The sequence below is a fragment of the Phyllostomus discolor genome, chromosome 1 (genome assembly GCF_004126475.2).
Source record: "Phyllostomus discolor isolate MPI-MPIP mPhyDis1 chromosome 1, mPhyDis1.pri.v3, whole genome shotgun sequence".
NCBI classification, from domain to species: domain Eukaryota; kingdom Metazoa; phylum Chordata; class Mammalia; order Chiroptera; family Phyllostomidae; genus Phyllostomus; species Phyllostomus discolor.
This window is the reverse complement of record NC_040903.2, coordinates 7,838,978-7,864,507: the sequence shown is the minus strand read 5'-3', so window position 1 is coordinate 7,864,507 and position 25,530 is coordinate 7,838,978. Positions and strand designations below refer to the sequence as shown.

Sequence of the window (25,530 nt, the reverse complement as noted above, 5' to 3'; positions counted from 1 at the left end):
TGCAGACAGTTACCAGGGTCCTGGGTGTGTCTGTGAGTGAGGTGGACAGCAGACGTGGGAGCTCAGGGTTTACGAGGCTGGTCCTGGGAGCCACTGGGGGCTCTGAGCAGCCCTGAGTTGATAAAGGAAGAACTGAGGGTCATTCTACTGTGGCTCTTTGCAGAAGTAACTGGAGTGGGGCGGGTCTTAGAAGACAGGCAGCCTCTGAGGGGATTCTGTAGGAATTCACATCTTTCAAATAGCCCATGAAAGTGCGCCTCCTCCTTTGACTTGGAGGAGTGGAGAGAGTGGGCCCACTGGGCCCCTGTACAATGTGCCACTGTCCTGATGGTCCCCCTCACAGGGTGAGTTTCAAGAGCACCGTGTCCTTGTTTTGAAAGTTAGTGTGTGTCTACTATATAAAATAAAATCCGGGGTTTCTGACACCAGGACAGAGGGGACCAGCAGAGCTTCCCAGTTGTTCTGGTAGGTTCTGTTTTGGTTCACTAGTCTCATGCACTGGCCCAAGTGAGTCAGCGGTCTTGGCTTATTTATTTGTATATCCAACAGCACCTTCTATGCCCCCGCTCTGTGCCCCGCCTCATGGTCAGTTCTGGGGAACAGGGGCCACACTGGGTGTTTTTGGTAGACACTGGGTAGGCAGCTGCTTTTAGGATTCCTGTGCTCGTTCCGCCTCTCCCAAGGGTGAGCAGGAGTCCCCCTCCACCCTGAATCTCATCGCCTGGACCTCCAGTTGATCAGGTGGTGACCTGGGGGCACAGGTTTCCATGGAGACTGCCTGGTGACTGTATGAGACGGATGAATTCCAATGTCACCCAGCGAGTTTTTGGTCCCTGCCGTTGAGACCGTGTTCTTCTAGTTTGGATTGGGGGCCAGTGGAGAGGGGATGCTTGAAATGAGGTCAGTGAGCAAGTAAGGAGAATAAAAGGCAGAGTATGAGTGATCTCCAGAGACAGGGGAAGCGCCACAAACTTGGAGGAAAAAAGCGTACGGTCTACTGCTGGGGGCCTCCTGCCTCCGGCTGGAGCCCGAGACGGCGGGCTCTGCAAGGAGAGCCTCGGTGTCTGAGGTTGGGCTCTGAAGGCAAACTCCTGGGTGTGAGCCCTGGCCTCACCTCGAGTCAGCTGTGACCTCGGGCAAGCCACTGAAACCCTCTGTGCCAGTTTCCTTAAATAAGATCCTACCTGGAAAGCATGTACCACAGTGTCTGGAATATAGGAAGTGCACAAGAAATGCTAGTTTCCAAGATTGCATAACCATCACTACACACCTGTGGTTCTTGAACCCTTAAAGAGCCTGCATGTGGCCCCTTGCGGAGGAGAGAGCTGCTTCTCACTTTCCTGTCCCTGTGCCTCTGAGTCAGCTTCTGTTTGCCTCCCTGCTATGCCCCCCCTCCCTGCCCCCCCTCCCCCGGTCCAGATTAGGTGGATAGGCTTGCTCTCTAAAGCCTGCAGCTTCCTCTGGGGCTGCTCCCGGGGCAGGCAGCTGCTGTGTTATCCACTGTTGCCCCTTGTCTCTCTGCCAGGGATGCTGCCTTGAGCGACTGACCCCTCTGGAGGTTGCGCATGCCGGCCCCGGCCAGGAAACGGAGGACTCTGCAGACCTGGTCCTCCCCGCACCTCTTCTGCACAGAAGCACACGCTCCTGGCTCATCCTCGGCTTCCAGAGCCTCTGAGGTGGGAGGCCCCCACGTTTACCTTATGTGTGGGGCATCTCACTAGCCATGACCCTGACACTCCGCGTCCTGCTGCTGCTGGGGCTCTGCTGGAACACCATTTCCGAGGGGCCTCCGTCATCCCCAAAGAGCCCCGCTGGTCTGGAATTTCAGTTGCCCTCAACGAACTATGAGACCAAAGACTCTTACACACCCGGGCCCATTGGCGTTCTCTTTCAAATGGTACATGTCTTCCTCCACGTGGTGCAGCCCAACGCTTTTCCAGAAGGTAAGTGGCGAAGAGACGGTGGCGGAAAAGACAGAATAGTTCTCCAAATAGCTGTGTGCACACTCAACAATGTTTGTTAATGACAACGCGACCCATATATATTATCGTCAGTATTAAGGATGAGGTTCGAGGAGATGAATTGCATGAGAGCAGGAAGTATTTCGACAGAAGTTAAGAAAAGTTGTACCAGGTTAAATGGGTTGTCAAGAATGCAATGAGAAGAAGCGAAATCAAACTGTGTATGCTGGTTTTCCAGTTCTTTATCCTCCTCTCCTGTTTTTTTCCCCTTTTTTCTTATTCTCTTTGGCTAGAGCAATGACTCATTCTCGAGTACACGCCAAAGGTAAAACTTAGGGTAAAAAATGCAAATTCTCTGTCCTCAGATGAGAAGTTAATCATTTAACTTCTCATGATTAACTTCCTCATGATTTAACAATTCCGCACTTCTCTACCCACCACAAAATGCCATTGACATTGCTTCCAGCAAGGACAGGCTTGGCCAAACCCACGCGCCTGGGGGACCGTGCGTTTTAGTTCTTGAGGAGAGGAGGGGGGCCCCTTTCGGTCACATCCATGGCACCTGGTGCTTGTGTCCTTTCCACATGCCACTATGAGGGCTTCTTGCCTTTGCTTGCCCCCCTGGGCTGTACTCAGAGCCTTCCGGGGCATGAGTTTTCAGGGATGGGGTTATGGGCCTTACAAGGGTCCCTGGGGAGAGTCTGCTACCGGGGCCGGCAGCCTGAATTTTCATTGGCTTAATGTTAGATCTGCCCTGTGCTTGTTCTTTAAACTACACAGATTTGAGTATTATCATGATTACTAAAAATTATAAGAGCTGTGGAAATTTGTATCATCGTCCTTAGCTGGTCAGCTGCTGTTCCCAAGAGCCAGGGGGTTAGAAAGAGGGGAAAGAGAGGGAGACTTCATTTAGTGAACTTCAGCGCTTGTTTATATTATGGGCAGTTGGAGGATTTTCATTAAAATAAGTTTATATCAGAATATTTTTACCTTTATTTGCCTTAGATCAAGCAGATGGAATGGTTTTGAGTGTAGTTCTCAATTTTCTTATTAAGTTTAAATTTTGATTTCATGAAATACATTGCTTTGAGCCCTATTGTCTTTGAAGAGATTCCTGAAGACTACTTACTGTTTACGTCATTGCCTAGGAGACTAAATTTGGAAACCCAAAAGACAGAAGTAGAAAATACACTGCGTTTATTTATTTACTTTGAATGCAAATCCACTGTTTTCAATACATATCTCTTTATTGGTAGGCTTGATATAAATATTACTGAGTAAACACATACCTACTAGTGTTTCCACTGGCTTCTTTTTTATGTGAAAGGCATAGAGTTCAGTTGTCTATTTATTATGAACTTACAGTGGTGTCTCAAAATGTGTCATTGGATGGAAAGCGTATCAGGTACCGAGTTAATCCTGTAATCTCCTTCCATATGTTGTTCTATTTCCCTGCCTCTGGATTTCAGAGGGAGACTCCTCGCACTATTTTATAAGGAAAAAGCAGCATTTTAAAAAGTCTTCATTCGAATGATCAGGTTACAAGATATCCTATCTCCAACGCATTCTAAGGTTATGAGCTCCAAGATCATTATTAGTCTAGAAGGAAAATTCTGAAAAATTTAGATCCTACTGCAATCTGAGGGAGTTCGCCTTGCTTGCCCCCTTGACCTTGTTCAATACTTATTACTTCACAGAAAGAAATTCTCAAAAGTTTCAAGAGTAGACCAGAGCAGACCAACACTATTCCATTCAAAAAATAATTGTTAGGGCCATTTAAAGAATAAAAGTTTTAAAAGATTTTATTTATTTAATTTTAGAGAGAGGGGTAGGGAGGGAAAAGATGGAGAGAAACCCTGATGTGCCAGAGAAACATGGATCAGTTACCCCTTGCGCACCCCCAACTGGGGACCTTGCCTGCAACCCAGGCATGTGCCCTGACTGGGAATTGAACCAGTGACCTGTTGGTTCGCAGGCTGGCACTCAATCCACTGAGCCACGCCAGCCAGGGCATAAAGAATATAATCTTGGATTCTTGAATCAAGATTATGATCTTGGAACGTTGTTTTTTTTCCACCACCCCATTATTTATATTCTTTCACGCGTTTACTAGACTTCATCATAGCCTCAAAGTGCCCAGTGGATGCTTTGCAGCACAACAGACCCACAGAGACCAGCACGGCTTTTGCACGTGGGACCTGTGCATTTCATGATTGCCTCCTCAGAGGCAGCCGTCTGCATACTTGAAAATGGAAAAATAAAAAAGAGGTGGATTCTTAAGTGTTTACTTCACTAACTTATGGTAATACACTAACTAAAATAGAAGTCTTTAGGGTGAGTCCTCGATGGAGAAGACTCTGCTTCTATCTTCCGAGCAGATATTATCCCGTAGGTATAGTCTCTCATTGGAAAGAGAACACGTGTTTTGATGCTAAGTCCCAGGGCAGGAGCGGGAGGGCAAGAGAGGGCCCAGGAGGCTGGGATTCCTCTTTTCATGCCATCGGACTGGGGAGCTTTCTACTTTTACATCCTGTGTGCAACCAAAACGGTATACCAATTTTTTTTTTTTTTTGCATTTAGACCTCTCTAAACAGAAACACATGTTTCTGTTATTTAGCTAGTACTTGAGACAAAGGCTTCCTTAACTTCCTGGGAAAAGAAAAGCTCAGCCTAGGGAAGGCCAGGAAGACGATACTCGGAGGGAGAAGGTGCTCTGGATTCTGGCGGGGGACTTTCCTAACGACCTGCCCTGTCTGAGGCTGCAAGAGTGACGCAGTGTCCTGGCCATGGGCTCACTCAGAAGAGGGTGACAGGAGGAGTCCTTTGTCCCTGTCCAGGGCAGGATGCCCGAGGGTGTTGAACACCCTTTGTTCCAGGGAAGGAACAGGTGTGTCTGGAGACGGGGAGAGACCGTGGTTCGTGGTGGATCCCTGAGGTGGCTGATCGTGGAATAAGGCCGCCTGGGCCGGGGAGCCAGAGAGGGCAGGCAGGTCAGGGAGTTCTGTAGAGGGAAGGAAGCCGAGGAAGCTGGGGCTGCGCAAGCAGAGGTTTCACTTGTCTGACAGGCATTTCCTGAAAGCCCTACCTTTGGTGGTGCTGGTGCAAGGCACGGTGAGCCCGGGAGGAAGCGGAGTGGGGCTTGGGGGAAAGGAATCTCAGCAGCTGGTGAGAAAGGTCACAGGGAGGTGGAGGCTCTTGCAGTGGGTGCAAAGGGAGGTAATAACGAACTACCTCAGAACAAGTTCAATAATGGGGGGAACGGAGGCCGGATCCACTTTCTGTCCAAAGGACCGTGTTGAAATCCTAGCTCCCGCCGATTGCCTGCTGCGTGATCTTGGCCGAGCTGTTTCATATTCAGAGACTCTGTTCTCGTAGATGTAATGTGACTATAAGTGTAATGCACTTTATAGTGTGTATCTGTGAGGCTTACGTGGCTGTACTAATACTATTATTTGAGAGGAAACATTGGCCAAATTTGATGCCGAGATTAGTTTCAGGAGGGGAAGTGGGAAAAAGGAGGTGTCTCCAGGAGGGATCATTAAAACTTCTCGCTGCTGCTCCCTCGGGGACATTCCTCAAGGAGGTGCCTTGGAAGAAGCGTTTGCACTCGTTTTGAAGTTAGGCGGCTGTGTCTCCTGGCGAGCGCCACAGTAGCAGAACCGGAGGGAGAAGCCAGGGCTTGGATGCTGGGCTACTCTCCTGAGTGGTCCTTACTCCTCCACCAAGATATCTCTGTCCCACGAGCCCTTGCTTCCTCTGCTTCTTTCTCCTCTCCTGCTCTGCCTCGTACCTGCCATAAGACGTCTTCGCTAGTGTTTGCCCCTTTGAACCTCCCCGCAGCTTTGAGTGGCAGATGATTGTGGTAGATGCTGGTCTTACTTCTCTTTTTAATATCCGCCCCCGGCCTTACAGATTGGAAAACTGAGTTAGGGTGAGATTGCGTGTTCAGCTCACACAACTAGCCAGGGGAAGGTTGAGAAGCCCATCTCCAGGACGAGCTATCGCTTCTATATTTCCCTGCTTCCCTTGTAGATAATCTATTTCTCTGTTACTTGAGCATAGTGCTTGTAAACTGCCCGTGGGATGCTATGAAAAAGAGAGTGATTTTTGCACCCCAGAAGTGGCCGTTGCAGAAGGTGACCTGGCCTAGGTGGTGAGGAGTGCCCTTTTCAGTGTGCTGCGTCTGTGACTACTCTGGCAGAAATGGGGACCCAGATCAGAGCCATTGTAATGGCACAAACGAGACAAGAATCCCCCCTCTGCTTTTATTGTCATAGAAATTCTCCAAAATTATTCTCTGCCTTGTTTTTGTATATTTTTAAGTTATTGTAGGATGGTCGGTCTGCTTCCAACAGCACTGTAGGCTAATGGGGTTCACCCCTGGGATGTGACGATGAGAGTGGAGTTGGGGAAGCGGCAGAGTGGGAAGAGGGAAGAGGGAAGGTGGTTTCTGTGGAACCCGCGATGACATCAAGGTGTTCGGTTCCGTGGGAGCCCCTGCTGGTGCAGGTGGCAGAGACCCAGCAGCTAAGGTGATGACAAACAGGAGTTTATTGTCAGGACTTCATGTCATCCTCTAGTTTTCTCATCTGAGAAGCTCCGTGTCGGCCCTTCCGTTCTGAGTGTCTCTGCTGGGTAGGGCAGTCTTGGCTGTAGGCTTCTGCTTTTCATGACGTGGACTATTTCTTGCCAAAGGAGTTCATCATCACCAAACCATTATTATATGAAACATTAAAAGGACTTATTTAAGAAAAAGAAGAAGATCCAAACTATGAACAATCAAATGGCAAAAGGTGCAAATCTATCAACAGTTGAATCTAAAAGCAAACAAGAAGAACAGAGAGAGGATCATGGATACGGAGAGCATTTTGATGGTCGTCAGATGGGAGGGGGGTGTGGGGAATGGGTGAGGAGATGAGGGGATGAAGAAGTACAAATTGGTAGTCACCAAATAGCCATGGGGATGGAAAGTACAGTGTAGGAAATGGAGCAGCCAAAGAACTTACACGCAGGACCTACGGACATGAACAATGGCAGGGGGATTGCCTGAGGGAGTGGGGGCTGCTGGGTGGAGGGGGAAACACCAGGACAACTGTAATGGCATCATCAATAATCCATAATTAAAAAAGAGAGACTTAACATCATCTCACACACTCAGGGAAGGGGTCAGGCACCAGGGACTAGACCTTGCACTCTCGGGACTCTCCACCTCCCACGTGGGAGGGAGCTCCTCTCTGCACGTAACCGTTTCGTTCCTCCTTCCCCGGCCCCCCTCTGTGGGTTCCCCGACTCCCGCAGTCTCAGGGCGGAGAACCAGGTTGCCAATGTTACGAGTTTCAGGCTGGCTCCCCGGACAGTGGCTGGGCATTTTTTCTCTCTCAGTCCCAAATCCCAATTCAGTCCTGCCTGAGCCAATCAATCAACACCCTTGGGTCCATGCAGTAACTGTGGCCAAGGTCCCAACTCCTGGGCCTGATGCTGTGAACCATCACCAGGCCTCACAGCATCGTGGGCAGGGAGGTGGTTTGCAGGGAAGTGGTGACTGGGCCGACAGCCCAGTCAGTGTGTCTATGCCCATGTCCATGTAGAACCAGGATGTTATATCCAACACCTGTGTGTTCTTCAGTCAGACAGAGCCGTCACTGTCCTTTAGAGCGTGTGACTCATACTGGCGACTGCCTGGCCCTGTAAGGTCATGGAGGGAAAGAACCAATATCTGTTGTTCCTTCCTCCCCATGTCACTCATGCTGGGCAGTCCCTAGCTGCCACCTCCTTCCACCCTACCCACTGTAACAGCAAACAGCTATTGTGTGCCTCCATGCAGGGATTGAACAACTCCACGCTCTAGGAGCTAGGTACTGTTACTCCCATTTTATAGAAGTGGAAGTTCAGGCCCGGAGAGCCAGCTAACTTGCCCAGGGTCACGTGCTGGTGGTCAGGGGCAGAGTCAGGGTTTGAATCCTGGCAGGCTGGCTGGCTGTAGAGTCCAGGATCCCAGTGGCCAATTTTATTGGGCCGATAAGAAAAGTGAGACTCAGGAAGGTCAAGGGACTATTCCAAAGTCACACACACTGATGGCTAAGTGGCCGAGTCAGGCACCAGCCAAGAGGGCTCTGTGATGGCCACACCTGGGCTCGTCCCCAGGGCTCCACGCTGCCTTTGTGGAGGACGCCGGCTGTGCAGACGGCAGTTATCTGTCCCCAGAGACCTGCAAGTGCGGGTGGAGTTGGCCGGGAGGTGACGGGCGTGCCTGCAGGCTGTAACAGGGACTCTAATCCTCCTTACGCATCTGCTTCAGGGAGCAGCTCTTTGAGCTCAACTGAAACACTGGTCCGGTTGGCTGCATTCCCATAAGCTTGTCTACGAAGTCCCGCTGCCCTGCGCCCCGGCCTTCCCTACAGAAAGGAGGGGGGGCGGCGTGCGCTGAGGGGGATGTGCTCCCGATCCGAAAAGACTCCAGAAGAATAGCCTCCTCTCTCTTGGTCCCCAACAATGATGTCCTTTTAGGAGGATTTCCAATACACGCAGGAACTGAGAGACTAACTAAACTGAGAGACTAAATGTAAATAGAGAGAGACCACCCCAGGAGCTGCTGGAGGAAGGCAACGTGGTAATAAGCATCGCTTGTCCATTGGGGTTGAGTGGAAGAGAAGTCCTAAGATTTGCACTTGGAGAAGTAGCTGCAAGGCGTGGCCTGCCCAGGGCAGTTCTGGGTCAGAACCACGAAGGGTGCACATCCCCAGGAGAGCTGGCTCCTGACGGCCTGGCACACGCCCTCTGCTGGGTTGGGGTCTGGGTTCCGAAATGAGCCTCAGCCCGGAGCCGTAGGGAAGAGCTCAATGTCCGGAGCCACTGCCTGGGGTTGAATCTGGCGCCGATGTTCACTGGCTCTGTGACCTCGGGCAAGGGACTTAAAGTCTCTTTGTTTTCCCTCTCTAAAGTGGAAATAATAGTAATGGTACTTCTGGGGCCATCATAATATTTACGTAAATAATATTTATGAAACAATTACAACAGTGTCTGATATGTACGAAGTGCTATATTAATGTGTGTTAAATAACTATGGAAGTATACAGTCCATACGCATTTAAAAACATTTACATTCCCTGGCTGGTGTAGCTCAGTGGATTGAGTGCGGTCTGGGAACCAAAGTGTCCCAGGTTCGATTCCCAGCCAGGGTACATGCCTGGGTTGCAGGCCATAACCCCCAGCAACCGCACATTGATGTTTCTCTCTATCTCTCTATCTCTATCTCTATCTCCCTCCCTTCCCTCCCTAAAAAATAAATAAATCAAATCTTTAAAAAAATAATAAAAAAAACCATTTACATTAACCTCAGGTCTTGGTGATCACAGGGACTAAGGAATAAGTAGTTATCTGACCCCCACTGTGTTGTTTTCCTAGGGCTGCTGTAAGAAATCGCAACCCGGGTGGCTTAACACAACAGCAGTTTATGTTCTCACAGTTCTAAGGGCCAGAAGTCCGCGGTCAAGGTGTTGGCAGGGCCATGCTCCCTCTGAAGGCTCTCGGGGAGAACCCTTCCTTGCTTCCTCCTGCCTCCGGTGGCTCTGCCTGTCTCCCCACGGCCACCTCCGTGTCTCCGGCGCAAACCTCCCTCTGCCTTTCTCTTCTAAGGACAGCTGTCACCGGATGCAGGGCCTTTCCTTTGTCCAGGGAGATCTCGGATCTCAGACCCTTAACTTGATTACGTCTGCGAAGACCCTTTTTCCAAATCAGATCACCTTCCCAGGTTCCCAGGGGCAGCACTCGGACACAGCATTTTGGGAGTCACAGTCCAGCCCACAAAACCTACGACACAGCGCTTTAGTCTTCGCCACCCGCTCAGAGGTTAAGCAATGTGCCCAATGTCCTATTTCTGAAAGACGACGAAACCAGATGCAAACCCGACTGATTGTGAGGGCTTGCGTGTCAGTTGCGTAAATACGTAGTGAGCTCCTACTGAGTGCGAAGAAGCCTGGTGCGGTTGGGCAGAGATGGACTTGCCTGGGTTTCCCTGTTCGCAAGAGGCTGACCTTGAGAGAGCAGACCTCCACCTCCACAGTGGGCCGTGATGCAGGGCAGGCGGGCCGTACTCACTGTCAGGCCCGAGCAGTGTGCTCATGGCTGGCCAGAGGAGGGATTGATCATGATGGGGCGATCAAAGAAGGCTTCATGGAGGAAGTAGCATTTGAACCGAGTCCTGGTGGTGTTGGAAGGGTGTAGGAGGCAGAGAGTGTTCCAGGTAGAGCATTCTAGGTGTGTAAGCAGAGTCCTGGGTGATGCGAGTTGAGCCAGGGGCTCATGGGATCCGGCCTGGAGAGCAGTGAGGCCTGAGGCCTGAGCCCTGCACGTCTGGGAGGTCGTAAGGCCACGCACCTGGGGAGTAGCTTGTAGGCAGAGGGCAGACAGGCGCTGGAGTGTCATGCCAACACATCCGCACAAGTTTCTGCAAGTCGTGAAGAGTGGGCTTGACCTGTACCCTTGGCCAAAGCTACAGGCCATGGGGAGTACCCATGTTCCACGGAGCCTGTTCCCAGAAATTCTCCTGCACCCTCGGGCACTCGTGGTCTGGCCCAGGGCTTGACCAGGTGTGCATTTTGGACCAACAGGGTCAGCATCACCTGGGAGCCTGTTAGAAGTGCAGGTGCTTAGATCCTATCACCATATCTACTAAATCAGAATCATTTTTGTAATTTAAAAAATATTTAACTTTCTACATTGACGTGTTAATGAGCACACAGGACAGCACACCTGAACCTGCCGCTTGATGACTTTTCACACACTGCACACATCTGTGTAACTGGCCCTCGGATCGAGCAACAGCAAATGAGTTTGTAGAAAATTCTCTTATCTCCTAAAACCTTCTATTGTTTTCTGTTCACTGTCCCCAACTCATCCCAAGGGTAACCCTGTCCTGACTGCCCAGTGTTTAGATGAGGTCATGCCTGGTGAACCTTCGTATAAATGCTTTGGTTTCTGACTTCTTTCACTCAGTGTTTTCATTGCTAGTTTCATTCATGTTGTTGCATTTTGTATAAATATTCATTCTTATTACTGTATACTATTCTATCATGAATATACCATAATTTATTTACCCACCCTGCTGCATTGGCATTTGAAAAGTCCGCAGTGGGAGCCTGTGTTGGTCAGCATGGGCTGCTGTAACAAAATACTGAAGACTATGTGGCTTAAACAATAGATATTTATTTCTTGTGGTTCCGGAGCCTGAGAGTCCAAGATAAAGGGGTCAGCAGATCTGGCGTGAGTCCTCTCCCTGGTGTGCAGATGGCTGCCTTTTTTCTTGGCGCAGAAAGAGAGAGAGAGAAAGAGAGAGAGGTCTCTGGCCTCTTCTTCTTCTGATAAGGGCACTAACCCCACCCTGAGGGCCTCACCCTCTTAACTTCATCTAAATCTAATCACATCCCAAGGCCTCACCTCCGAATGCTGTCACTGGTGATCAGAGCTTCCACATATGAATTAGGGGGAAACTCAAGCATTCCCTCCATGGAAGGGCCATTATGCAGAGTGTGGCTATGAAGATCTTTGTGTATGTCTTTTGGTGACTATATACACCAACCAATCCTTTAAACATTTTTATTTTACTTATTTTTTAAATATTTTATTTATTTTTAGAAGGGAAGGGAAGGAGAAAGAGAGGGAGGGAAACATCAGTGTGTGGTTGCATCTCTCATGCCCCCTACTGGAGGGGGCCCGAAACCCAGCCATGTGCCCTGACTGGGAATCAAACTGGTGACCCTTCAGTTCACAGGTTTGCGCCCTATCCACTGAGCTACACCAGCCAGGGCTTTCTTTTGTTTTTGAGAAGAGTCTGATGAATCCTCATTTACCCATCACCCAAGCTTCAACTTGCAACTCAAGGCCAGCCTTGCTCTATTCCTACCTTTACCCACTTCTACTCACCCCTTCATTCTGAAGCAAGTTGTAGTCTTCCTATCCTTTATCTGTAAATACAGGGTCTGGCAGGAGTAACGCCTGCTTGAGTGTGGTTGGTAGGGTAATAGCATGGGGGTAATAATGTGTAGTTTTAATACAAACATTTCACCTAAAATGTCATATGGTGTGTGTGAGTGTGATATTGTTATGTTACAGAAATGCCTGCTTATGATTTTGTAATAAAAAATAGGCATTGTTTGTACCGGACCCTATATTTCAGTGCGTGTCTCTAAAAACAAAGACATAATATTATCATACTATAGAAAGTTAATAATAGTTCTTTCATATAATCAAATATTCAGGAAGTGTTCAGGTGTTTTAATTGTCTCATAAATGCAATTTTAAACAGTCTGAATCAGGACCCAAATAACGCCTATACACTGCAGCTGGTTGGTGTGTCTCCTTATGTTTCTTTTGAATTTATAGGATGCCCCTCCATGTCTCTTTTCCCCTTGCAATTTATTTGTTGAAGAACCTAGTTACTTTTCCTGTAGCATTTCCTGTGGATGGCTGATCGTATCATCATGCTGTTCTTAACATGTTCCTCTGTCCTCTGCATTTCCTGTAAACCAGTACTTATAAAGGTCAGATGCGTGTTCATTTTGGGTCAAAACGGTTTCTAGGTGGTACGGCACCTTTGCATCGGCAGACATTTCTCCAGTTGTCTCTCTTTGTAATGGCGGCAGCGTTGGTGATCACCGTCCATCCATTCATTCATAGCAGGTGCAGCCCTTTCAAACTCCTTTGCAAACATGCTTTCACTTATATGGAAACTCTTAAGAAAACATGAGATACTTTACATATTCTATAACTTGAACTTTTCATATAGTGAACTTTTCCCCATAAGGATGTTGACTAAAATAGATTTTTAACAAGGAACCTAGAACATTCTTTCACCGATCTTTTGATGTAGGGCCAAGGGCCTTAACATTATTATGGGTTAATTCTTTGAAGTTTTACGATTAGTGTTTCTGATATGAACAGTACGCACCCAAAAGCACCCTATTTTTAGTTTTATTGTTTTGATTTCTTTGAAGTGGAGCAAAAACACTTGGAGCTCGGTGTTTTAGATTTATAGTTTATTGTTTTCTCCCCAGGCTTTTATGGTTTACCCACACGTAATTTCATCCAATCGACTGGCTGTTAGTAAGTTCCTCATAGAACATGTGACTTCGTTTTTAATGGTCATTTTTTTTATGTTCTTATTTCTTCAGTTCATGTAATATTTAATTACTTATTATACATAAAGAGGCAGGAAGAAACTTGGGAACAAACCCAGTGTTATGGGTTGAATTGTCCCGTCTCCCCGTCACTGAAATTCACATGTTGTGGTCCTAACCCCAGGACCTCTGAATGTGGCCGTATTGGGAGATAGGATTGTTGCAAATGCAATTTGTTAGATGAGATCAGACTGGTGTAGGGTGGGTGGGCACCTAATCTGATATGACCAGTGTCCTCGTCAAAGGGGGAATTTGGAGACAGGTACACACGCCAGCAGGACTCCCTGTCACAAGCCGAAAAACCACCGGAAACCAGGAACAGTCTAGAACAGATCCGTCCCTGGGGCCCTCAGAGGGAGCAAGGCTCTGTCCACATCTCGCTGCATCCGGGCTTTGTGCCCCAGAACTGTGGGGCAATACATTCCTGTCCTTTAAGCCACTTCATTTGTGGTGCTTTGTTACAACACGTCTAGCAAGCTAACGCATCCAGCAAGTGCACCAGCGAGCAGAAGCTCGGAAAGCTCAGGGCCCGCAGCAGGGCTGGTCCCCTGGCCCCTGTGGGACTGTGCAGCCATGTTGTCTGAGGGAAGGGGCAGGTGGCCAGGTACCCTGGTCAGCTGGGGAGCGGGGTTCAGCTCCTAGAGCCTCTGCTGTGCATTTGTATATGCCAGTGATGTCACCTGTTCATTTAATGGACGGATTCTGGCGCATGTGCCAAAGGGTAAAAGAGATGAGAAATAAGTAGTATCACTGATTATTCCCACCTTTTCACAACTGTATCCTGTAGCATTCACCTTCACCAACACTTAAAAAAAAATCAGAACTCTGCCACTGCTTGTGTGAGACAAGAGATGTGAGGGCTTTTCACAGGTAACTCCTGGGTTGTGTTCCCCGCAGTCCCTAACTGGCTTGAGGACCTCACTTTTTTCAAGATCAGACACCTCATTCTGTTGCCTCTTGTCCGTCTCTTGCCTCCTGGCAAACTGTTATTTTTTCAAACTTTTCTTGTGATTCATGTTCTGGAAATCTGGTCCCTCCTATCTCATGGTTTTGTCTGTATTGTTTCTGTTTATAAATAAAAGTTTTATTTATTTGTACAGTGTTGCATGTTTACCATGGCCTTTTAATGGTTTGTAGTCTCGCCCTGGCTGGTGTGGCTCAGTTGGTTGGAGCATCGTCCTGTAACCGAAAGGTCGAGGTTCGATTCACAGTCAGGGCCCTTACCTGGACTGTGGGCTTGGTTGATTCCGGTCAGGGCATGCATGGAAGCCAACCAGTGGATGCTTCTCTCTAGCATTCCTGTTTCTCTCTCTCCCTTCCTCCATCTCCAAAAGTAACGACAAGAATGTCCTTAGTGTGGATTAAAAAAATTGTTTGCAGTCCTATCTTAGAAACCTAATGATGCCAAGGTGCCTGGAGCATCAGAGGTTCTTCATAATTGCTAGCTTTTATGTTGATATGTTAGAACTTTTAAAGAGTTCAAAACTCTCACTCCACCAAATTTCTTTCTCTATTCACTCAGCAAAGGTTGAGCATTTGCTGCGTGTATATCCCCGAAGTGCTGGTGCCGTGACGACACCACTGGGCTGCCAACCAGTAACACCCTCGGGGCCACGCGCCTTTCTGCAGCATGCTGCCCTGCTTGTGCGCTGTCTCGTTAAATGTCCCTCACTGTCAGGCTTTCACTCACTTTTCTCTTTGTCTCTCTGCCGTCAGCTGCCAGTGCCTCTCCGCTTTCGTCAAACCCTAATGCTTCACATCACACACTTGGCTTCATACAACTGTCTGGGGAGCTGCCGTGGTGGCCCCGTTTATCCTGTAGAATTCAGAGTGTGTGGATTTTATGATAGTTATTTATATAGCAGAGACTTGAAACTTTATTTCCAAGATTACCTTTTTTTTTACTTCTGTGTCAAAGCTCAAGCTTATAATATTTTAGCCAACAAGATGCCCAGACTTAACAGTAATTACATATCTGTGAAGAGTTCAGGGGCAAGGAACAGCTGTCGTGTGGGGGCCATTGTGTGGGTTTTCACTCTAAAGGTGACAGGGGCTCCTGGGGACACCTGACCTGAGAAGGGATAAGTATTGAATGAATGCAAGCTGTCATATGAGTCCAATTATAGGTGTTGTTATTAAATAGTTATTAAATGATAGTTTTAATGGTTATTAAAGTAATTTAAAATGAAGTTCTTTTTATTTTTAAATATAAAGCAATATATGTGCACAAACAACAAATGACATTTAAAGGTAATGTTTGCTAACAAGATTCTTTTTAAATTTTTATAAAAAATCAAATATACAATTATTGAAGTAAGTGTATTTTTTAAACAATTCTTTTTTTAAAGATTTTATTTATTTATTTTCAGAGAGGGAAGGGAGGGAGAAAGAGAGACAGAGAGAAACATCAAAGTGCAGTTGCTGAAGGTCATGGCCTGCAACCCAGGCACGTGCCCTGACTGGGAATCGAACCTGTGACACTTTGGTTCGCAGCCTGCACTTAATCCACTGAGCTACGCCAGCCAGGGCTGCTAACAAGATTTTTATGTAGCTGTTTATTCAGTTATTCGTTCGGTGGCTGCTTAGAGAGTGCTTTCTGGAACCAGGCTCGGTCCCAGGCTCCGGGGAATAAATGTTTTCCCCGCACAATGTTTTACACACGCGGGTGCACGCGCGCACACACACGCACACACACGCACACACTCTTTTTCCAAAAGGGATTATTTGACAAAGTTTTTCTGCCTCTTGCTTTAAAACTACATATGTGATTATTCTAGACATCCATTTCATTTGTGTTTAATTTCACAACATATAGAGAAATACAGAGAAAAACATTCATAAAACTTGCATAGTGCATTTCTTCTTTGAGAACGAACATGTAGTGAGATTGTTTTAAGTGAGAGAAAGCAAATGCTAGTGACAAAATGGAAGTCCCCGTCCCAATTTTCTTGACCTTGCCTTCCCTCCCACCTTCCCTCTCCTTATCCACAGAAGCCTGTATTCTTTCGGGCATGTTTTTATGTACTCACTATACATAAAGAGAGCATTGTTTTGTGCCTGCTTTCTTTCGTTTTTTTTTTTAAACTCGCTGTTATGTTTTCGGTTTCTAGCCATGGTGCAACCCATGGATTCTAACCCATTCATTTGAGCTGCGTTCTGATGCTCAGTCGTACCAGTAAGCCTCATTGTGTTTATCCTGTTCCCTAGCAATGGCATTTTAGTTCGTTTTCCTCGTCTTTGTTACCACTGCATACTTAGTGTTCCGTTGATTAGACAATGCATTTCACTGGTATACTGGTGGATATTTGGGTTTGCAGTTTCTCTCAAGCGCTGTTACAAAGACCACTGTTGACCACATGTATAGCTTTGCATCATCGGGCAAGTACAGCCAATAGGAGGACTGCTAGAAAAGGAATTCCTGCGGCAAATGGCACGTGCATTCAGAATTTCGAGTGACTTACCAGATTGTTCTCTAAGTCGTGTACAAATCTGTATTCCCAGTATTAAAACGTTAAAGGCTTGTTTTCCCATACTTTCTCCAATGCTGGTTATTAAGACTTTCCATCATTGCCAATCTGACATGGTATAGGGAAAAAAAGTCATGTTTTAGTTTGTGTGTCTTTAATCACAAGTGAGTCATATCCTTCTTCCTTTTGTATTTCTTTATTCAAAGGAACTTCCTGTTCCTGTCTGTGCTTATTTTTCCATTGAATTATTGCTGTTTTCCACTCTCATTTGTTAAAGTATCTCACCAAATTTAAAATACTCCATCTCTTGAATACGTAGCACACTTGCACCACTCAGGATTCAGAAGTACAAAACGATGCGAGAGTGACACTCTGTTCCCTTCTCAGCTCCCAGACACCCAACCGCTGTTTCCAGGTGTCGTGGGGGCTCCGTGTGTCCGCGTCATTTCAGATGTGCTTTCCACCAGCGACCCTGCATGTGTGGCCTTTTCCCCACAAATGACAACGTGTCGTGCATGTTATTTGACCCTTGATGTTCTTTTTAAACATATAACTTGGTCCCGATTTTATGTTAGTACATAAAGAGCTTCCTCAATCTTATTTTTATTGCTGCACAGTCGTTCATTACTTATTAACCAGTTTCCACCATTTTGCTGTTATAAGCCCCGTTATAAGGAGCTTTAGTTATTTTGCAAGTGTGCAAGTACGTAGGATAACCTTTTAGAAATAGAATTGCCAGGTCAATTGATAATTTTGAAAATTCACACTTTTTTTAAAAAAGATTTTATTTATTTATTTATTTTTAGAGAGGGAAGGGAGGGAGGAAGAGAGAGAGAGAGAGAAACATCAATGTGCGGTTGCTGGGGTCATGGCCTGCAACCCAGGCATGTACCCTGACTGGGAATCGAACCTGTGACACTTTGGTTCGCAGCCCGAGCTCAATCCACTGAGCTACGCCAGCCAGGGTGCAAATTTACACTTTTCATAGATATCTCCGAGTTGCACCGCATAAGGCTCAAACCACTTTAATCCTACAAGAGCAGTGCACAAATACCTCACTGGATTTTCCCCAGTGTCCTGTGAGGTGGGCCTCATCTCTACATGAGAAACAGGGACATGCAGGGTCAGAGAGAGGAACTCACTCAGCCTGGGTCTCACACGGTGTGTGAGTGGGCAGAGTGGGGACTGGGATTCAGATCCGTGTGAGGTCAGCGTCGGTGCCCTGTCACTCATGCTCCTCGGGCCAGGCTGTTGGGTAACACCTTGTAGCGAGATTGGACAATGGGCCTCATGGAAAATGCTTTGTAAGTTCTACTTCCCAGAAGTCTAGAAAGAAAAACAATAGAGTGATTGTAAATACTTGCTGTGAAGGCGATCCAGGTCTTGCTCAATAGATCTCAGTAGATCTTACTTAGACCGTTTCTGGGGTGCCTTGTCCTGCTTGTTTCCTACTTGTCTTCCCCGTGGGAACAGGAACAGGCTCCAGAGTTAAGGGCTGGCCTCCACTGGCTCCTACTGTGCCTTTAAATGAAAAATTATGTTCACTTTGTTCCATGTATTTTTAGTAATTCTTCCCTTCTATACCTGGAAGTCCAATTGTTTAATTTTCTTTTTTAACTTTTTGAGTTAGACATTTGGTTATCTCCCTCTCTCTCTCTCTCCCTCTCTCTTTTTTCTGTTAAGAGTTTGGCTTATAATTTATTTGATGGGCACTTTTCCTAGGGCATTTGTGAATTTTAAGTCCAGAATATAGACAACAGAAATTTTGGTTACAGTCTGTATCCGTCTCAGAAATAACAAGTGATTCCCTTTTTCTTCTTGTTTACTTTCAATATTATTCTGTATTGGTTTCAGGTGTACAGCTTAGTGGTTAGATAATCATGCACCTGACAGAGTGTTCACCCTGATCATTCCCGTACCCATTTTTATTTCTAGTTCCTGATACATGCATTTAAGTCTACACAGTTTCCTCTGAGAACACTTCGGCTTTATCCTGTAGGTTTTGAAATGTGGCGTTTTCTAGCAGTTTGTAATTTCAATGGAGCAAATGTCACCCTTTTGAAAGGATTGAATGACAAAGACGAGGCATGAGTCCTTATAGTTCCTTTGGAAATCCCCAGTCTTCAGCCCTGTGTCCTGCCGCCCACCTGGCTCGGTCCCCAGCCGTGAGCTGTGTGCCCAGCGTGCACCCCAGTGAGCCCCCTCTTCTCTCTCTCTCTCCACCACTTCCTGAAACTGCACGATGGAACGCGTTCCTTTCTTTGGCCTCCGTTTTAGGATATTGTTGAAGAAGTTGCTGAACCTGTCTCCAAGTTTCCCCTGGGTGAGAACAGGTGGAAAAACCTTTCTAGTCTTGTTTCTCCTGAAACAAGTTAATTGACCGGCGCAATTAACTCTGAGTGGCATCTGGGGAATTTCAGGGCCGCGGCTCTCCCTTTACGCCAGCAGGCACAGGGCTGCCCCTGGTTGTAAAAAGGGTTCCTTTTCTGCAAATGCCAGCGCACGCGTGCAGGCCGTGGGGATGGAAGGGGGGCAGGTAGTCTCTGCTGCTGGGGCTTACGAGTTTCATCTTCTGTCCCTGGGCTTGCTTTTCTTTTTTCTTGCTTCTCATTCATGTTGTCTTAATTGTATACAAGTCCCTGTTAGCGAAGGTAGAACAGGAATTTTTTAAAAAATCCGAAAGGCCAAATTTTGTTTTGAGTGGGACTGAAAAAAAAACTAACTTAAAGCTAGAAGAGGGGGTTGGAGAAGACCCGCAGGGCAGCAGTCAGGTGACAGGAGTCTCCTTCGCCTTGCGAGGACGGGAGGGGTGGCCAGTTTGCAGAGAGAGGGCCGCTTGACACGCCAGCTGAGGGGAGGGAAGTTCCTGGTCAACGGTGGGGGCCAAAACGTGGTGAGACGCCTGCTTATTGGTGTTGGCATTTCTTTACCATTTATGACCTCGTGTAGGAACCTATGGGTTTCTAAGTTATCATTCACAGATACTTGAATATGACGGTGTCGCTGATTCAATAGGACATGTTTCTTAGATGAAAGCTCTCTTCAAACCTAATTGGAAGTAAATGGCCTTATACCCAGGCCGAGAGGAGGTCGTATCTGTTTCAATATCCTCCTGGAAACGGGCTGACCCAGAATCTCAGCCTAATGAGATTTGGGCAGCAGGCTCCTAAGAAGGAGGCTGATTGTGACGTGGCGTGTTTAAAGCAGACAAGTCTGCGGTGGTGCAAAATGAATGTGCAAGGCACGGCATTTCTTTAAAGAGCCGTTCTATATATAACTTGTGCAACAGAAATAAAGCTGGGTAGAAATGAATATCTGCTCGGAAAGTGAAGTTACTAGGGACTTTAGAAATGAGTGCTTCCCAAGTATTGCACTGCAGTAACGGAGCAGACCCGTCACCTTTAAGACCAGTTTGCTCACAGGTAAATCCGGATGTTCTACGATGAGTCTATCAAACCTGCTCACTCGTCTCGACTGCCCTCCCAGCTGAGGCTGACCATCCCCTGGACCACCGCAGCGGTCTCCTGATGTACACAGACAGTGAGGAGGGGTATACATGGTAGCCGCCTAACAATCGTAATAGTGACACCAGCTGGCTCTTCCTGGAACATGCCACACGACATCCTGCCTCAGACCCTTAGCATCCGGTGTTCTGTTTGCTTGGACCCTTCTTCTGCATGGCTTATGTTTTCATGTTGTTGTAGTCTTTGCTCAGTCGTCATCTCAGAGAGAGCATCTCTGGCCACACTAATTCAGGACCCCTCTCCCCGCGCCCTCCCCTTGCTTCGTTTTTCTTTGCAGCACATATCTTGGTATTATAGTATATGTTTGCCCTGCTTCTTAGACTCTAAACATCTCGAGGGGTAAGACTAATTTGTTGTCCTCTTCGACGCCGTGTCTGTAGAGCCTGGAACAATGCCATGCTTGATCCGTAATGGTGTGCGCACTAGCGGACACACTCGGGCACACCCCACGTGCTCACTGTGCTGCAGTCACACGGGCCTTCTAGCTCCCAGAAATCTCCAGGCTCCGTCCTGATACTGGTGCGTGTGCACAGGCTGTCTCCATCTCCGAGTTCCACGTCTTCTGAGTAGGTGGCTGGCTCCTTTGTGTCTCCAATCTCTGCCTAGGTTTTCTCCTCGGATGGCGGCCTTCCCCGAGAAAACGTAGCGAGCCACCTCCTTGCTCATTCTTCTCCAACTCCATGCTTCTAGATCTCACGCTCAGAGCCCCCCTCATCTTCTCTCCATTGGCAGGTGCCCCCAGTCCTGCATTATTAACACCCCTCTGCCCCCTCTGCCTGTGATCCTCTTCTGGCAGAATCCCGTGTCTCCTTGCACCGTTTTCTGCTTCCCCCATTGTCTCATTTCTGTGTCGGAGCAACTGCGCGCTCCCAGAAGAGACTGCTGTGCCGTCTGCAGGACTCCCTCTACCTGTGCATCCACAGATCCCGGGGACACGCGCGTTCCCGTTCCACTTCTGACTGGGTGTGCTTCCTTCCTGTTCTCGCATTTCTACCCCAAACACTCCTCCACCTGCCAGTGACCTCATACTTCACCAACGGAATGAATGGGATCACATGGAAACTGACTCATCTCTCCCTAGTTGTATTTCCGGTTTCTCTCTAGGGCTAGGCATGCATTTAGGTTTCTTTTCCCCTGGGTAGAATTATTAATCAAAAGATAAGATGTTTTTCAAAGTTTTTGAAAGAATTATCAACTTACCAGAAGGCCCGGCAATTGTTTATGCCACCCCCAGGAATGCGTTGGGCATTTCAAAAACAATCACTTGCAAGGGACATAACCTCTCATTATTTTAATATACGTTTTAGTGACTGGCGAGATTGAGTGTTTCTCATCTGCTTTATTTTTTCCTTTTTGAGGAGTCAACTCTGAAAAATGCCTTTCGCCTAGTTACACCCCAGAGTCTTAGCCTGCTCGCTGTCGATTCTGCGGCGTTAGCTCTTCACGCAGAAGCCCTTTGCCTCCCTGTTTACTGTGAATTGGCATTAGGCCGTTCGGTGTTAGAGAATTTGTCATTTAGGGACGATCATCTGGTCAGAAATAGTCACCCAATTTTATACTTCCACTTTGCAGACGAGAACACTAAGGCTCAGAGGTGAGAGGCTTGCTCATTTAAGACCTTAGTAAGAGCAGGTAGGAAAAGAAGCAGGAAAAAGAAGGAGGGGCGGGGGCTGGCCTGGGAGGTCTCTCAGCACAGAAGTCGGTCTTCTTTGTTGTCTGAAGTTGGATTCCTGCCGCTTGGAGCGGAGTAGGAGCTCCTGCTGAATGAATATGCTTTTGTTCACTAAGTCAGCAAACTAATCATTTTGTGTAATGCCATTTATTGCACATACAACAGACATACCTTTATTTATTTCAGTTTTACACATAGTATGTGTTAATGTGAAATGCACAGAAATTAAAAAAGGTCCAGCTGTAAGAAAGTCAGATTTGTGTCTGATGTTTAGTGTGCCACTGGAACAGCTGGGGTTTTCAAGTTCAACAATATGGGGATTTCAGGGTTTTTTTTTAGTTTGTAAGAGGTCTGATTTTTTTAGCCCCAACGATTTAGGGCTTAATAAAGAAGCTGAGGTAAAAGACATGCCAGAACTTCTTAAAACAAAAAAGACCAAACTTCTTAAGAGTAGTATATTTCTAGATTTTTTTTCTTCAAGGGAAATATTCTGGCCCAGAAGAATGTTATCTTCCGAGATCTCATCTAGCTGTCCTGTTCAGGGCACGCATGATTTGCCGCAGATGCGTAGCACTGGGTGAGAGATGATGAGATTTACGTAGGAGAGAGAACATTTCCTACTCTAAGGAACAGACACTCTCTAGATGGGAAGACAAAATGCATTTGCAGAGAAGAAGGAGTCCAGGGAACGTGTAAGCCAGACGATCATTAAGTGTCACACCCGAGTGACAAGTTGGAAGGGTTTCGCAAAGAGGGAAGTCAGCTGAGGACCTCAAGTTTTAACTTAGAAGGATAGAGCAAGGGTTTCGGTGGGTGGGGGAATCACATTAGCAAGTCTCAGAAGGGTCACGATCCAGTCAGGTTTCCTTTGGGGGACCAGGGAAGAGATCCGGCTGGGTTGGAGGGGTCTTGTTTGGTGGGAGACAGCACTACAGCAACTGCCCACTCACTGCTCAGTGTGTGTCTAGGCGTCTTGTTCGAGGCTTTTCACGGATCATTTCTTAATGATGGATAGTATTACCTGGATTTTACAGACGAGAAAACTGAGACCCAGAGACATTAACTAGGTTTCCAAGGATCAGATTTGGAATGTGAACGTAGGACCACCTGATTCAAGGTGCCCATTTAATTTATCAACTAAACGGGACATTTTAAGAATAAAAGGAGACATCGGTAATGATTAGAAGAATAGGATCTCTCTGGACAACCAGGACCGTGTGGGCAACCAAGATATATGTTTGGTCCTCTTGACTGCAAAGCCAGGGCCGGCTCTGATCGAAAGCTAATCCGTGGAGGTGACATAAAGGGGTTGTTGGGTGATTCATCTGACAGCACCGAATACAATGGAATGGAGAAGAGAGATGAGAGGCCAAAAAACAACTAGTAAGGGGACCCTACTAGTTCAAGTAGGTGGGATGTGATGAGGATCGGAATTAGGTGGTGGAATTCTAGGGAAGTAAGATTTCCTATAAATTGCTTATAATAAAAAATTTTAAATCTACCCCAAAGTGGAAAAAATAATACAGTGAATCTCTCTGTGCCAGTTGCTCACATGAAAAAATTTATCTGATTTTTTTTCTTGTTTCATCTATCCTGTTCTCTTTTTTCTTGACATTTTTCTATGTTTGGATATTTAAAGAAAACCCAGGCATACTATCATTTCACCTTCCACCTCAATGTGCATTTCTAAAGAATATGGACATTTCTTACTATCTACAATGTCATTACCAAAACTACCAAAAGGAATAGGAACTCTAATTTTGTACTACTAATTCTCATTACTGAGGTTAACATCCACATTTTCCCAGTTATGCGTTTTTCTGATTTCCGTCTTCCCTTGGATCAGAATCCCAGTAAAGAAGGAAGAAACCATAAAACATTGGGATTCCCTAAAACTGAGTCCCAAAGTTCTGCGCTTAATAAGCAGGACAGTGGGTTAATTAGATAACTAACTGGGTATTGGAGGAGTAGAGGTTGGTTAAAACAGTTTGGAAAAGAAAGTTGGGGAGAAATCCAGGAACTTTTTTCCTTCCAGATATTTATTGTGAATAATTTCAAGTCTTTAGAAATGTTTTGAGGACAGTACTGTGGGCACCTGTATATCCCTTACCCAGATTCATCACTTGTTACTGTCTTCCCGACCACGGAGTGCTTCGGCACGTGTCTTATAAGAATAAGTCATTTTCCTACAAAAGCGCATGTGAGGTTGACACTCAGAACATTTAACACGAGGGTAGCACTTTCATTTAATACACGGAGTTTATATTCTATTGCTCAAAATTTCCTCTTAATGTTCATTCTTGTTGTTCCCTAGATCCAGTGCTCAGCCAGGATTCCTGCTTGGCTGTGCCCATATAGTCTCTAATCCAGGACAGTTTCCGTGGCCTTCTTTGATTTTTTTGTCTTTGTAACAACAATTTTTGTTGAAGAGCCTAAGCCATTCCTCCCCCAAAAATGTCTCTCAATTTTGAATTTGTCTTGATGTCTGATGACTAGATTCAAATCAAATACTTTGTCAGGGGCATTACACAAATGCTGCACCTGCTCAGTGGGTCACACTGGGAGGTTACTGCTGTCGGTTTGTCCCACTGCTGGTGACCCTGAGTTTGATGACTCAGTTGAGGTGGCCTGTTCCCCAACAACCATTTGCCTCGTGCTTTTAGCATCCATAGATTATTCTCGCCTTAATAAGCCATCACCACGGTGGTCGTAAAAGGGTCACGTTCTATTCTTTTCCATTCACCAGTGGGCTTTCTGCGGTATCAGGAGCACCCAGATACCAGCACGTAGTGACAGGAACTGGGGGAACCCACATAGTTGAGTGCTTCCCGAGGATTCAGTGGCGATTTGGGGAGCGGCCTGCACAGAGCTCAAGGATCTGGAATCCCCGGGAGCGCAGTGAATGTCTGTTTGCACGGATACAGATCAGAAACACCCGGTGGAGGAGGCCCACCGAGTCCCGCCTTCGGAGTGCTGAGGCTCAGCTCTTATGAAACAGTCTTTCAGTCGCCAGCCAGCTGCGGGGTTCCGATCCCGCAGCTAATAAACAGGCATAGTTACAGAGACCCGACAGACGTTGGACTGTTTCGTGTTTACACTGAAAGATGGCCTTTGGGCATTTCATTCCTTTTCTCTGCAGTTGGGGGTTTTGCTTTCTGACACTTGGGGAGGTGACATAGGAGACATTCAAAGCGAGCAGGCAGGTGTCCTCTTTGTACTGGGCCTGGGGTGTTGGCTTTGGGGGCCACTGGGCTCTTACTAATTCCAGTCTCATTCTCAGTTCCTAATGCTGCTCTTTTCTCTGCCACGAATAAGTGGAGGACTTAAAATGCTGGGCTCACTAAATCAGGGTCAGGAGTCAGGTCCCTGCTTGCTTGGCTTTGAGAAAAATCATTCTGTGACCGAAGAAAGGCCTGGGCTTTGACCACACAGCCCGGTCAGCCAGCGTGGGTCTGCTATTGATCCCGAAGGGGTGGGACCTTGACCGGAGCCTGCACTCCCAAAGCACGCACCATGAAGCCTGCCAGCCCCCTCGGCCCAGAGCCACGCCAGCATCCTGCTCAGCATCTTACGATACAAAGTCAGCTCATTCGGGGCGCAGTGAGGGCTTGGCACCCAGTCGCTGCACTCTTCACTTCTCAGAATGATGGGTGTTTACGGCTTTTAGGGAGCTCAGAGCTAGTCATTCGTTAACGACCACCCCCTTCCAGGGCTCATTCACAGATGCGGAAA

At 47.0% G+C, this 25,530-nt stretch overlaps 1 protein-coding gene across 7 annotated transcripts in view; it reads left to right on the top strand.

Moving 5' to 3' along the window:
- The window catches only part of PROM1 (prominin 1), a 90,245-nt gene that overhangs the window by 4,994 nt on the left and 59,721 nt on the right, over positions 1-25,530 (top strand). For 4 of the 7 annotated variants that reach the window (XM_028506652.2, XM_028506654.2, XM_028506655.2 and 1 more), the window contains exon 1: positions 1,442-1,943. In XM_028506652.2, the coding sequence (XP_028362453.1) occupies positions 1,724-1,943 (220 nt within the window). In that variant the 5' untranslated portion in view covers positions 1,442-1,723. Of the gene's footprint in view, positions 1-1,441; positions 1,944-25,530 lie in introns of those variants that run through there. The other 3 variants (XM_028506653.2, XM_036018961.1, XM_036018956.1) reach the window with 3 other exon arrangements.